The sequence below is a fragment of the Drosophila kikkawai genome, chromosome X (genome assembly GCF_030179895.1).
Source record: "Drosophila kikkawai strain 14028-0561.14 chromosome X, DkikHiC1v2, whole genome shotgun sequence".
NCBI classification, from domain to species: domain Eukaryota; kingdom Metazoa; phylum Arthropoda; class Insecta; order Diptera; family Drosophilidae; genus Drosophila; species Drosophila kikkawai.
In genome coordinates, this window is record NC_091733.1 from 15309859 (window position 1) to 15324390 (window position 14532).

General features: G+C 41.1%; 1 protein-coding gene across 1 annotated transcript; it reads right to left on the minus strand.

Moving 5' to 3' along the window:
* Positions 1–1300: 1300 nt before the first annotated feature.
* LOC108080071 (uncharacterized) lies at positions 1301–2004 on the minus strand. The gene is made up of 2 exons (XM_017174653.3): positions 1732–2004; positions 1301–1668 (listed from the first exon to the last, which is right to left on the minus strand). The coding sequence occupies exons 1-2, from the start codon at positions 1796–1798 to the stop codon at positions 1355–1357; spliced, it is 381 nt and encodes a 126-aa protein (XP_017030142.1). The 5' UTR covers positions 1799–2004; the 3' UTR covers positions 1301–1354.
* Between the last annotated feature and the right edge of the window lie 12528 nt (positions 2005–14532).

Consider the following 14532-nt stretch of genomic DNA (forward strand, 5'->3'; position numbering starts at 1 on the left):
ATAGCAGAAGGGCTTAAATATGAACGAGGGATTTATCTCTTTTAGAGAGACTTGTATTTCAAGTCTAGTCTTCAATTTTGAAATATTTTTAAAGCTTTATTCAAGTCTTGACTAAATAATTCCTGCTTGAAAGTAAAGATAATATTAGTTTATTTTGAAATAATATCATATCCTTGGTCATCTTCTAGCTTAAACATTTCTTCTTTTTCTACTTTATTTATAGATCATATATCTTTTAGCTACAATATTTCTTTCAGTACCAATTTCCCCTTGTTGATGCCGCATCCGCTGCGACTTGGGTTTGTAGTCAAGTCAGCTTCTGTTTTCGCTTTTGGCCACCTCTCGCTTTTTTTTTTTTTGTTTGCTGCCTTTGTTTCTTAACGGGACGAGGACGAGGACGAGGCTGAGAGTCGTTGTTGTTTTTTTGCGGGTATTTTGTATTTTCCCTGTGATATTGAGCCGGCTGGTGGCACTCAAAGGAAAGCCAGAGAGCTTCTCTTTCCCCTGACTGCTACGCTTTTCCCGACCATTTTCCCCGGTTTGTGTTAAGCTGCTGTTGCCGCCTTGATGTATTCGGTTTAGTGTGATTTGTATGGCTGAAAGGAGCTGGAAAATTCGGGACGAAAGCGAGGAACCCACGCACAAACGGAGTTGAAAGCGAAACGCTTAAGAACTAGAACTCGTTTTAGAGTTCTTTGACTTTCAATAAAGTACAATTATAAATGAAAATAGTTACTATAATTAAGCAAGCTTCTAGCCTTGGAAGACCTTTAAATGAGACTCTGTTCCCTTTAGTTTATTAGCCTAATTGAGTATCTTTCTTTTTTACTTCAAACTGTCTTTCATTTCCCTCTTTAAATTTAAGTAGAAGATAAATCTTTTCACCCTGGGCTTGAACTGATTTTCCTTCTCTTATGCCGAGAAAGCTACCCCCTCTTCTTGATTTCCTTTACCACCTATGTCTCTGTCCTTTTTTCTTTCGGAGTTGCAATGTTTGTTGGCCATGTTGCTGCTGTTGTTGCACTCACATCCGCTACATGGCGGCTTGTTGGTTGTTCCTGGCTGGCCCCTATGGTTTCCCATGTTTGCCTAGGCTTTATCGCACACTGAACTAAATTATAAAGAATTTGTGGTTTAAAGAAGCCAAGGGTTCAAGAAATTCACTCACTACAACTTAAGCCCAAGTTCTAGGCTTTAGTAGCTGCTGTCAAAGCTTATACTTAACCTTAACTTTGGCAACTTCTTGGAGGCTCTCCCGATGCCTTCACTATCTAATTTGGTTATAAAAAAGCTGGATAGCTACAGAATCCTAGACTCTATATTTCTTCTTTCGTGTGTGTTGCAATGTGTCATCCTAAATGATCTTCCAGCGTCCCGAGTGCAGGCTTTCCCGGGTTATAAACGGCTTGGCACTCTGCTGGCGCTCCTTTACCTCGTCTAGGAACTGCTGGTATCGCTCCTGAACGAACTGCAGACGCGAGGCATCAACGAGCTTACGCTGGATCAACAAATTGTGGAACTTGCGGGGTTTTGGCTTTGGCAACTCTGGCAGGCTCTTGGGGAAGCGGTCACAGAGGTCTACCAAAAAAGTCTCCCGTTTGGTTACAGACTCTGCCAAGTTCTGGCCCGGCGGTGCAATCGAGTGCTTGGCCCATAAGGAATGAGAATCTAAGATGGTTTATAGGATATGTCCATAAGTATATCCTAGAGAATGTAGATATATATACTCACCGCAGACTAGAGCACGAGTCATTTGCTGGGCTTGTGCTATGAAATTTCTCTTCACCAGACGCAACATTTTGTGAAAAATTCGATGAAGACAAAAGTTTACTTAAATTTTTGAATGCCAGACAATCTGAGAGAATAATTTTAACCTTTAACTTTAAGAACTGTTTATAGCTCTTTCTGGAAGTTTATTAAAATTTTTTGGTAGCCAAATAAGGAAAATCTGGTTTAGTAAAAAAGTTGTGTGTTGTTTTTAGAGTGAAATGTAGGAAATGAATGCAAAAGCTGGTCTATGCTCTTGAGTGGAAAATCAAAGCCTGCTCTTCCATTTTCATTTCCACAGCCACAACTACGGACCAAATTTCATGCTACCCCTTTTTCACATTTTCCCGAGTTTTCCCCAGTTTTCCCCAGTAGTTTCCATCTCCCTTTGCATGCATATTTATAGTTCCGCTTGTTGACAAATATCGCGCTCTGTTGACTGACGGAAAATGCCAGGGGGTCGGCGGAAGCTGCACTGATTAGAAACATAGTGTGGTGTCCTCGGGAGTCCTCTAAAAAAACTACTGCTGGTCCTGGCACAAAAAGAGCACGCACAGTTGTCAGTTGAAAAATTGAGAGGCAGAAAAGCTGGTAGCCAACGAAAATTCGTATACCCTTTGATTGGAAATCTGGAAAATATTTCTAATTTATTTAATTTTATATTCAAATTTCCTTCCATTTCTAAGCCATTCTTTATCAAAAAAATATGCCTAAAAGTATCAGCAACTAATGAAAATAATTATGCAGTAAAAACTCTTCTTAAACCCCTTAACTTTCAGTTTAAAATCTCAGTTCGAGTATCACTAAAGGACATTCATTGGTCGCTATCTACCCGCTGGCTCACAAAAATGCACTTGTCAGGGAATTGCATTTCCCGAAGAGTGTCCTGCCGCTCCTTTTTTCAGCACTCTAGTCGCATTTTTCCTAAACAAATCCTACGCCATGAATACAAAATGGCCACATCGACTATCGCATATTTTAGCAATTGAAATATTAATGGGTGGCCAGTGCTGGGAAAGGGACGTGGGCAGGATATGCAGCGCCGGCGCTACACTTGTCCTTTGTTCAGCAATTTGCGGCAACAATTGGCACAAAGGTTGGTGCACAATAAAAGCCACCTAAGGTAGACATTCCGGCATGTGTGTGTGTATGGATATAACGTACTTACCGTATGCGCTTGTATTTTCCAGCTATTAGCATTCGGCTAAGCCGCACTTAGGCCTAATGTGTGTGCCCTCAAGGAGAGATCTGCCTTGGCAGACCGACTGTCTCATACATATATGACCAGGGGATAATCCTTTATCGGGCGATCGTGCAGGTCCTTTGTTTGGGCTTTGGCCATTGTGCAACCGACACTTGTCCAAATCCACATTCCGCCTGCACAAAAACACACCCCGGCCACAAAGGGATGTATGGGATATGCGGGGATATATGGAATGGATATATATCGATGGCCCATTGTCCTGCCGGAGATCTATGCGCGATCCACTCAAGATAAATTAGAGGCCGCCGCAAAGTGTGTGTGCGTGTAAGCTTAGCCCGGGGATCAGATTGGATTGGTCTCTCCCTCCAGTGGGCATGAGTGGTTCTATGAGGTTATATGTGTCTTCCACAAGGAGTAGGTAGTCCTGACAACACAGACGGCATGTCTTCCGGTTGATTATTAACAAGAGGATGGGAGAGATACATGGGTATAGCTAGAGATACATGGGCTGGGAGCACTGAGTATTATTTGGATATGCTAATCAATATCAGGAATATCTAAGATAAATATATAAAATATATAAAATATAAAATATAAATACACAGAGTACACTCAAAATAATTACCAGGTGTACAAAAGTATTTATAAAACATATATATATATCTTAAACTCCTGATATTTTGTATCCTTTAACTCCCTCTTTCCCTCAATGGCAAAAAGTCAACTGTACAGAATGTACATAAAAATTACAATACTCGTACAGCAAAGTTTATTACGAGAAATCCATGAAAATCAATGGAATGCGAGTAATAAACAGAGCAAACAGCAAGGCGAGGGGGCCTGTCGCAATTATTAAAATAATGTCCACGGGCCATTGAGTTCATAACGCGAATGAGGCCGCAATAAAATAAATAAATGAAGAGGAACTTGTCCTCAAATGAGGCATGCAAATGTTGCCAGGCGAAATAACAAAGGAATCCCGGGCATCCCCCCTGGTCCTTGTCCTTGTCCTGGTCCTGGTCCTGCAATCCTGAAATTTATATAAAAAGAAAACAAAAAAGAAAAATCTGATGAAAATAACAATATCCAGGGGGATACTGGCTGCCGGATTGCTCAATTTTCGGCCATTGGCCACAGCTGTTGGCCTGATAGATTAAAGGGCGCGCCAGATATTAAATCTTGGCCAGATATATGTCGCCTCCGCGGCAGAGAGAGACTTTTGCAAGGATACATAACGGGGGCATAATTGAAAAGGATGCAGGGGGACACTCAAGGGGATTTCTGAATAAAAACAAGTGAGGAATTAATATATGCAAAGGCAAGTCTTGGGTATCTCTTGCTTGTTAATATTTAATATTTTCTTATTTATTATATTTATTTGAAAGTCACATCCTTTGCATAAACACTTTCTTCCCACACATAAAATTCGTTTTTTTTATTATATTTTTTAGGCCCAGGATATTCCTCTCTGGATTAGCGCTAAGGAGGTGTGACTGTGACTGTATTGGCATCGGGTAATCGAGTCTGGGATCAGGACATGTGCTTAACCCTGGTGCCTGGTGTCGAGGGGGTGGAAAGTGGAGGGAGCATCAAAAAGTTGAGAAGTTCAAGTGTATAATTTCGTAACGATTGGGACAGTTTTAGTGCTTCGCTGGAATGGAAAACGGAGCAGCGTTTCGGTGGTTGCTTCTGCGTCCTGTGTCCTGTGTCCTTTTCCATGTCCTGCGACCTTAAATGCGGTTTCATGTTACACATGTGCGTCTAATTAGCGACTGTTTAACGATAACAAGGACCACGGGTCCCAGTCCTCGTCCTCGTCCTCGTCCTGTAACTAATATGCCAGAAAATTAGACACACAGCGAGGGCGAGTCCTGTTAACGAGCATGAAATTATTATCGAAGTGCAATTAATGGTTGCTCCTTGCAGGATGTTGGCCCAACACTTGTCCCCTTTTTTGGAATGTGTGAAGCAGGTCGTCTTGCAAGACGACACTGTATTATCCTGCAACACTTTTCACACGAATTCCGGCGCCACAGCCTCAGCCTCAAGTGCACTTCCGCCTATAGGAGTGTATTCTCTGGAGAGTCCACATATCTCAGACTTGGACCCGCAGCAGCTGGGCGATCCTTTCCCCGGGGCAGAAATCACTTTGCATGTCATGTGTGGGTAGATCCTGGGGCTAGGGATTGACTTGGGTTTTGGACCTCGCCGGGTGCCCGTTAAATCGGATTTGGAGCTTTGGGCGTTAATAATTTGGACCCCGACCGCTCTGATAAGTGAAAAGCCGCCGCTGTCCGTTTTATCCCTTTTTTTTTTTCGAGACATACCCTGTAAGGATATATGGGTTGTAGAAGGGGATTTCAGCATTTTACAAAGAGACCTCAGGTTAAGGTATTTTCCAAGTAGAAAACTTAGTTTGTTTCCTTTGAAAAACTAGTAAAAATCTGTTGAAATTGTTAGGCATTTAACATTTATATTATTTTAAGAGTTTTTTTAACTGCTAAAATTGATTTTAAATATAAAAATTAACCCATTTTCTGTTTTCTAAAATCTTATAAATATTAACAATACACTGTTACTTTTTTTTATATAAAATCTCTAAATATACTTAATTTTTAAAAAATTGTTTAAACATAAAATGCCAGGGTATCTTCCCTTGTGTGTAACCTTTTCTTAACCTTCTTCCATTTTCTGGCTCTCCCTATATTTTTTTTTGCCTTGCCTTTCTTTTGTTTTGTGCAAATTGAGTTACCCCAAGGGGGCAGGGGGCGTTCACAGGGGTCAAAGTGTAGGTTTCGGCTTCGGGTTCCATAGTACATTGATGCCCACTTTGTTTTAATGCGCGCTGATATGTGAGCCGCAGGGCTTAGGCCAGACACATTCGGCCAAAAAGGAAAAGCTGTGGCAAATCGGGGGAAAAATCAGCAAAAGGGGTAGGAGGGGGGGATAATGGAGACCCACACACCCACCCGCCCCTCTGTTGGTGTTGATTTTTCAACAGAATTGAGAAAATTTGTTGGCTGAGATCCGTTGAGGCGTAGACCATAATCAACTTCAGTGGCCAAGACTCAATTTATATTTCAGCAATAACTTGCAGCAGCTGTGTGTGTGCACAGCTAGAAAAAAAGTAGACTGAAAAGGGTAAAGTCAAGTCAAGTTTTCCTTTAAATATTTGCAAGTTAGTTGTAAAAACAAAAGTCAAAGGCAAACTTAAAGATAAATCTAAAGCTAAATATATTTTTTTTATGTTTTTAGAGCTAGAATTCCATCTTTTTTTCCCTCAGTACATGTGGTCATTTTGCTGTAAAATAAAATTGAAAAAGGATTTCCGCTTGTAGTCCCTCGGTCAGCCCGGGCCAAACCAAAGTCCATCAATGGGCAGCGCTTTCCCCCCACCGGAATTTTCCATTTTCCTCAAAGGTGTAAATTTTATTTGAATTATTCGCAAAAGGTCAACAGCAACAACAACAACAAACAAAGAGCCATGTTTGCATTTGTATTTGAATTTCCATCAGAATTTTACTTAGTTTGTTACGTGTTTGGAATGCGACGAATTTTCAGCTCTAGTCTCTTGGATTTCTCGGCAATTTTGGAAATTTTCTCGCCCTGGCCATGGCCATTTGAAGTTGGTTTGATTTAACTTCCGGTCATTTCATTTCCTCTTCTATTTCTATTTTTTTATTGAGGGAAATGTACACAAACTATACAGAATCAGACAGAATTAGAATCAACTTCAGATTCGTTTGTCAAAGGGAAAAGCCCAAAAGTCATGTTGTTTTTTTTTTGCATAGAAGAGAAAATTAACTCAAATTCTTAGCTTTTTGAAGAATTTAATAAATTAAAATTATTTTGTATATTGTTTTCAAGTTAAAATCCCGCCTTTTGTCTGTAGACAGCTGTAACTGTGACCCAAAAAAATTAGTCACACGCGACCACTTAGCACTTGAGTTAATCACCAGAACGACAGAGACGATGATGATCATGATGATGATTGTGATGAGGTTCAGTTGAATGAATACATCACAGATCACACCTCGAACCGAAAAGCGTGGCGAATCTTTAGGAATATCCTGGGGGCTCGTTTCACAGTTGCATCTTTCGATGCGCTCATAGATCGAACCTGGGTTTGAACTCTATATATATAGATCCATATATACATAAGAGACAGACTACCCGCTGTGGCCAAACGACTGCGGTCGACCCCACAAAAGTACAGGCAACAAAAAAAATAAAAGATATTGAAAAGGACGAACACCATTGGCAGGACAACGAGAATGGTGCAACGAATCAATTGAGATTTACCCAATTGCCGTACAACATTGTTGCCGATTTCTGGGGTGTCCGCTTTTGGGTTCAAAATTATATGGCGAAAAATTGCAATTTTCATGCTCAGCAACACATGCCAAGGATGCAGCCAAAAAAAAGGACACACATCCCTCGGGCATCAGGTTGAGTGGCCTCAACTTTTGTGCAGTTTCCCGTAATAATGCCATCAAATTGGTCGTGCGATGCGAAAATATTCCCTTAACCCGTGGCAAATCATAGAGATATATAGATATATCTGAGGATGAACTGTAGCCAGGAGTGAACTCAGCTGAAAAGCAGACTGCTGAGGGGGTTCCCTAGGGAACGGCTGGCTAGCGGGTGTGAGATCAAAGCTCTTTGTGGGGAAACTATTTTAGTTTCTACAACTCTCTACAATTTTCAGTTGTTAGTCTTAAATTTCACTTTTCAATTCAAGTTTTTCTATGAAAAAATCAAGTGTTTAATTTCCCGTAAGAGTGGCGCACAGCAGCTCGTAAACTCAATTTTATCTTTCTAGGTTCTTTTTTCCTGCATTGAGAATGGTGTCCTCTGTAACTCCTCCGTAATGGCCGCTGGACATTCTATTTTATTTGATAGTGCTCTCGACTCATGTCACCACACTTCAGTCGACTCCACTTGGAGTTTTTTGTGTCATTTATCCGATGGGTTTCCGGCCAAGAGCCGTCCACTTTTGTGTCTGTCCGTTGCCTAATCTCTGGCAGCCGCTTTCCCTACACGATTCTCCAACTCCTACTCTGGATTTACCCTTGCTAGCGGCTATAGGGAATTTTGTAGCAATTTTAACTATATTCTTAATAAATAAGAGAGTATTGTTTACAAAAAAGGGTATTTGCTTGTCGCTCAGCCTCTATTTGCATTTGGATAAAGTTTTCAACAATGGCAACTTTGTCGGCGGTTGGCATTGAGGTTGAGTTCCGCAGCTGTTTGTCAAGAGTGAATCTCTGCTTTTTTTTGTCGAGGGGCTTCGAGGGGCGCAAGAGCCTCCGTGACGGGGCACAAATGCCGCGTCTCAGGGCGGCAATTACGACACCTTAATTATGATGCAAGTTCCGGCGGTAACAGCTTCATTCCAGGCGGTCGTGATCCGGACAATGCTCGAGTTCACCCCTTCCCCAGAGTCGCCTGCTAATCCCATGCGCTTGCGCCTTGCCCTTTGGTCAGTTGAGCGGTCAAGTTGCGCGATTATTACCCGTCCAGATTGTCGCCATCCGAGTGGCCAGGCGGCACACAGGCACCCAGGAATTCCATTATTCGGGGCACCCAGTGGTCAGTCGGTCATGCGGTGCAATGGGAGCAGGCTGCTTATCTACAGCTGATTCCAAGGACCTCATGCCGGGCTAATTGCCTTGCTCCTGGCAGTCATACACTAAGCGAAATTAGCTAGCGGGAGAGGAGACATTAAAAGACCGGAATTAATTTGAAAATTAAGAAGAAAAGGCAAACTCCTGAGACTCTATTCCCTTACATATCACTCAAGATTCCCTTAAAGTCTCTTTAATTTTATACAAATAAATGGTTTTCATTACCAATTATCATCTCCTCTTTTTTCCAAGTGCACAAACTGGGCCAGAAGCAGTTGCCAGAAACAGAAACTATCCCTGATAACCCACTGTTCCCTCGATAGTTGCCAAAATCCCAAACAGCTGGCTTATGGCAGCTCCTTTAAATGGGATCAGGTAGGAAAATAGATCAGATAGTTATCGCGCCCAACGGGTTCAGGATCAAAGTGCAAATGGAAATTGATCGCAGGACTAGAGTTCCAATTACACCAAGAATGCTGTCAAAACATGCAACATCCTTTCGAGAGACACCAAGTGCTGCTCCTTCCAGTTAAAAACAAATGAGCACATTGATTGAGTAATAAGCTGGAAACCGAGTCTTGTTTTGGGTATTCGTTCGAGTAGAGGCTACAATTACAGCTCTCCGATTTCTCTGTAGGTGCCACTTGTTTGCCCGCATTTGACAACTCAATTGCAAAGGGGCCTTCGCATTAATTTGAACCGATCCTGGATTCCCGATACCAATCGAGCCAACTGCTGTTCGGTTTTTGGGCTACAAAACGGCTCATAAATCAGTGTGGCGCCAGTCTAATTTTCACAAATTTTTCAAGTGTCACATTTTATGTAAATAGAGCACACTTGTGAGGATTTCTTGGGGTAAGAGATGGTCAAGAGATACCATTGTGATGGTTAAGACCAATGAAAATACCTGCTTTGAATTGGTAAATTCGTTCGAGGAAATACTCTTTTTTGTTGGGTTTTATGTATTAGAAGAAATTTTATTGATTTATCTGCCAATTTACCTTAGCTCTGGGCGCAAAAGGAGGGGTTTTAATTGATATTTGTTGAATACATTTTATAATAAAATTAAAAATAAAATTTAGGGAGTTTACAAGTCAAGAGTAGATCATTCTGAAAACAAGTTCCATGACTTATTTGCCTTTTAATTATAGTTTCCTAAATAAATCTATCAAAATATAAGAAAAGCATTCAACTTTGGCCGTTTTTTTTGGACAGAGAAGATTCATTTGGCGTGGAAAATATTTCGAAATATTTTTCCAACGTTATCTTCACCTATTCCACTCTTTTAGCAACTAAAAACTCACCTCTATTTTGACTAAACTCGTTTGATATTTATGCCGATTGCTGAAATATTCTTATAGGGCTTCGCTGCTGCCTCCTGCTCCTCCTGCTGCCTCCTGCTCCTCTTACTGCTCCAGCTCCTCCTCTCCCTCTCTCTCCCCCCCTTCATTAGCCAAGTTGCGCAGCAAACAGCCCAAATACAATATTATTTTACATGGCCAAACAATGCGACGACGCCACTCGAGTTACCCCCCAAACTTTTCAGGTAAACACGCGGCGGCGAAGGTGTAAAAGTCAAAACAATGACAAGAAAATTAGCTATAAATGTTGGCCCCTTTTTTGTATATTTTTTTAACAAGCGGCTGCCATTCGAACCATCATGAAAAAAAAGAAGAAAAAAAAAGAGGGGAAACCCCAGTGCAAAACGGTTGGCAAGTCAATAAATAAACAAGTGACTGGGGGGGCAAAGGGGTTGGCAGAGTACACAGAAGGTTGATTAATACGGGGGCCAAAGGTCGGGTTAGCTCTGACAATAAACAATATTTAATTTAACATATGTAGGTGATGGTTTTTAAGGGGAGGATCAAAAATTTTGGGCCTATTAGGCAGAGGGATTAGGCTTTTTTTATATTATTTTGTATAAATATTTTTAGAAAAATAAGTAGAACCCTAAAGAGCACGATATATGGTTTATCTATGACTAAAAAATATATTTCCTTATGTTCCATGAATAGTAAAACCCTTAAAAATATTTGTAAAAGGATTTTTTAACTAAATTTTAGGTATTATATAAATAATTATTAGTTTACGGGATGAAATCTATATGCAATATATTTTAAAATGTACAAATTTTCACTTAACCAGTTCTTTTATAGCTAAATGAACTAATTTTATTTGTAGAAATAACTTCAACTTCTTGCTAACTCCCTTGGTTTTTTGTTTATAAAAACTTTACAGCAGAGAATCGATCTGGCGACTCTGGAGCCAGGCAAACCGCTCACCGCCGGAAAGGTCAAAGTTTGCTCACTGCCCCCCAAAATCCGGGTTTATTTTTCCCGTTTGTTTTTCTCCGAGCTGCGCTAATGCTAACAATGTTAATTAGCGACTCCCGCCTTTTGTTTTAATTGTGAGCGCGCGGCACAGAGATTTTCCGCGGGGATGCTAAACGGGAGCTAGGACGAAGGACGAACGAAGGATGAGGGTTAGTTGCTGGCGGCCAAGTTAATTGCATTTCTCGCGGAAGAATGCCTTTGGCCTCTGGCGCCGCCCGCTGCGTCAACTGGCAACTGTTGTTGGCACAACACAAATCATAGGGATATATAGGGATATATGCTGTCCTGGCGGTCCTGTTCCCTGGCAAGGAGCTCTAATAAGGTTAGCACTTCACTGGAGAACTATGCTGGCTTAAAAGGGGTGAGGGTGAGGCGCTGTGAATTCGATTAAAATTACATTTTTCACAGCAAGGAACAGGACACGCAGCGTGAATCCCTTTTGATTGTTGCTGCTCGTCGCATTTGCAACTTGTGCAACGCATTTAATTTTATTTCATTTGATTCGACGAGAGCTTCAGAGTCGCCAATCGCCCCGCGAGCTCCGCTTCTTTATTTTTCCCATTTGACAACCCTTCGCAGGACTCGCTGCGCCACAGGACACTCGCTTGCACAGTTAGTTGTGAGGATCGGGGCAGGAAGCAAAGCCGGCCACGTTGTGGGCTCACGTACCCGGCCACAAGCGAGGTCTACCAGAGCAACCCCGAAGTCAGAGCAGTCATCGTGCACTGAGAGAAACTAGAGGTTGATTTTAAGTTAGAGGAATTAGAAAATAAGAAATAATTATAAAATTATCAGAGCATTGCTGGTAATTCAAAGTCAAATACTTAGTTTTAAGTTAAAATTGATACACAAATAACAAAATATTATTTTTTTTATTATATATTTATATATATTATATATTTATTATATATTTCCCACTAAATTTAAATTAAATTAACAATTTTATTTCACCTTAAAAACTATTTAAAATAAAATATAAAATATATAATCTAGCAAAGACTTTTTAACAGAGTTTCAAGAACTCTTTTCCCAGCTGGTTAATCATGGTCTTCTCCCCTTTATTTTCTGACAGTGCACCCAGTCGTCCTTAGAGTCGTCGCCTTGCTGTGTGTCGTCGTCATCAAAAAGGACACTTGACGAGTGTACAACAAAAGCCGATGTTGTGCTGCCACCGTTTGCTATTTTATTTCTATTCGCCTCATTCATTCATTTTGCAGCTTTTAGCGCTGCCTTTTGTCCGTGTCGCCTCCAGCCGTCTCTTTCTGTTGCCCGCAGGCGCTCTCTTTCGCTCCCACTGTGAATGAGCTCCTCGCTATGCCCCTGATTATCCTTTCAATTAAATTGTAGCGTAACATTTTCCACCTCGCCGAGTCCTGCCAGAAGGAGGCGGCGGGTAGTGTAAGTGGAACACAACTGCCCTTTTTCCAAGTGTGAATGCAACCAAATGTGAATGTGAATATGAATATGAATATGAATATGAGTGACTGCGCCTGGCTGAGTGCGGCTGTTGATTTTGCTAATGGCCCCCAGGACCTTTCGACCTCAGCCGGAAATTCGGGGCATAAGTTACACGAGTTACTGAGAGGCTCTCAGTTCGAAAAACTCAAGTTGGAAGTCGAAGAATTGTTTAGAAAATGCAATGAATATGGTTTAGAGTTTAAGAACTAAATATTTCATAACTTTTGAGAAGAAAAGAATTGTTTAAATGATTTTTTTTATATATTTTAATCATCATTAAAGTCTTGACAAAGTAAGTTACATCTTCTTTATGCTAAGAAATTTGCTAAAAGAATTTATAGATTTTTCTTACAGAAATTGTTACCATTTCTATTGTCATTCATTGAGAATAATGTAATCATTTCAAGACCCTATATCCCCTATATCCCTGGCTCAATTCTAATGCCAATTCCTATTCCGAATCCCGATTCCTCAATACCAATAGCCAGGAGCCAGTGCTAAATGGGATTTTATTTGGGCAGCGCTGCATAATAGATGATATGATATAATATGATTTGCCTACACAAAACGAAAATCAACGCCGGCGGCCACCCCCAATCAACTTGTTCATAATACATGAGTTTTTGAGCTGTGGAGTTTTGCTGTTTCTGTTACTGTTATTGTATTTTTTTTATGTTTTTTCTCTTTTTTTATTTGAAACTTTGAAACGACGGGTAGCTGGTGTCGGCAATCAGTCAAATGTAATAATAAATAAATAAATAAATCAGGAGCGGGGCGCAGGAACAACGGCACTCGGTGTTAATGGTAACACAAAAGGAGCAGTCCGGATTAGAAATCACAAATGGAGAATTGAAATATAAAAACTGCCAGGCTCGACGGCGATTGTGTTTTATATTTTCTGTATTTTTTTTTTCAGCAGAGACCCAGCTGATCCGCCGGGCAACTCTTTTTCGGCACTCTAAAGTTGTAAAATTATTATTTATCGCAGGCTAAGCCCAAGCAGCTGTTAGGGGAAAGCATCATCGAGCTGGGGATTATTTGCGAATGGAATTAAAATTCATTTAAAGGAATTTAATGATATATAAAGCTAGGAACTAAGAGAGGAATTTATAGTAATCTTTGATTATTGCCTAAATTAAACACCCACCATTGGCAGTTCCCATTAAACTTTAAATAGCAATTCCCCCCCTTTAAAATCCAAACATGATTTTAGTTTTTTTTTCCTGGCGAACACCGAATGAATAGCCAAATTGCTGAATGTCCTGTGTCCGCATGCCAAAAGCGTTCGAGTACCTCATTTGGTAGTGCCAAATGCCAAAGAGGTTGGCAAATACTGCTGGCTGGCTGAACTAATGAAAGGCACAGTGACTCCTCCGTTGAGCCACCAACCAGCAATCCTGTCCTAGCGCCACCAGGCTCTACTGTGGGCCAACGCATACTCCGTTTTTTCGTGCCAGAGCAACTTTGCATTGATTTGACAGGCAAACAGGCAAATAAACAGGCTGGCAAACAAGCGAGCGAGTCAACAAAGGCGCTGCATTCGACACTTTTTTGCCGAGTGTGCTTTTCCGTTTAGCAAAAAAACAAAAAAAAAAACCGAGGAAAACCGAAACGAAAATTCAAAAAAATGAAAAAAAAATGAACCTCCTGAAAGGTGCGCCTATCCCGCCCGGATCTATGGGTCGGTCGGCTGCCACGTCTTTGTCATGTGATATGCGATTTGCTGTTTGCTTTCCATCACCTTTTGCCTACGGAATTCATCAGCGGTAATTATGTCGCATGTAAATCGTATCATCCTTTCGGATCTGCGAAAAAGAGAGCCCTGATCGGGGCCAGGAAATTGCCCCTGGATGGGATCTTCACTCCCAGAGAGATGGCTATCGCCCGGGCTCAGTGTCCATTGATTGCGATTTGCGATTACTTTGCTTTACGTTGCGTTGCCTAATATTGCGAGTGTCGGGTGTTGTGTGCCCAAAGGCCGGATGTTGCAGCCGGATGGCACCTGAGCGAAGGCAGGGACACAGGCAGCAGGTAAGGCAGGGAGTGCATTTGGGATTTCTAATCTTAACTCTTACACAATATAATCCCCAGCTGAAAACTTAATTATTTTAAAAGAAATTAACACAAAACATAATTATAAACA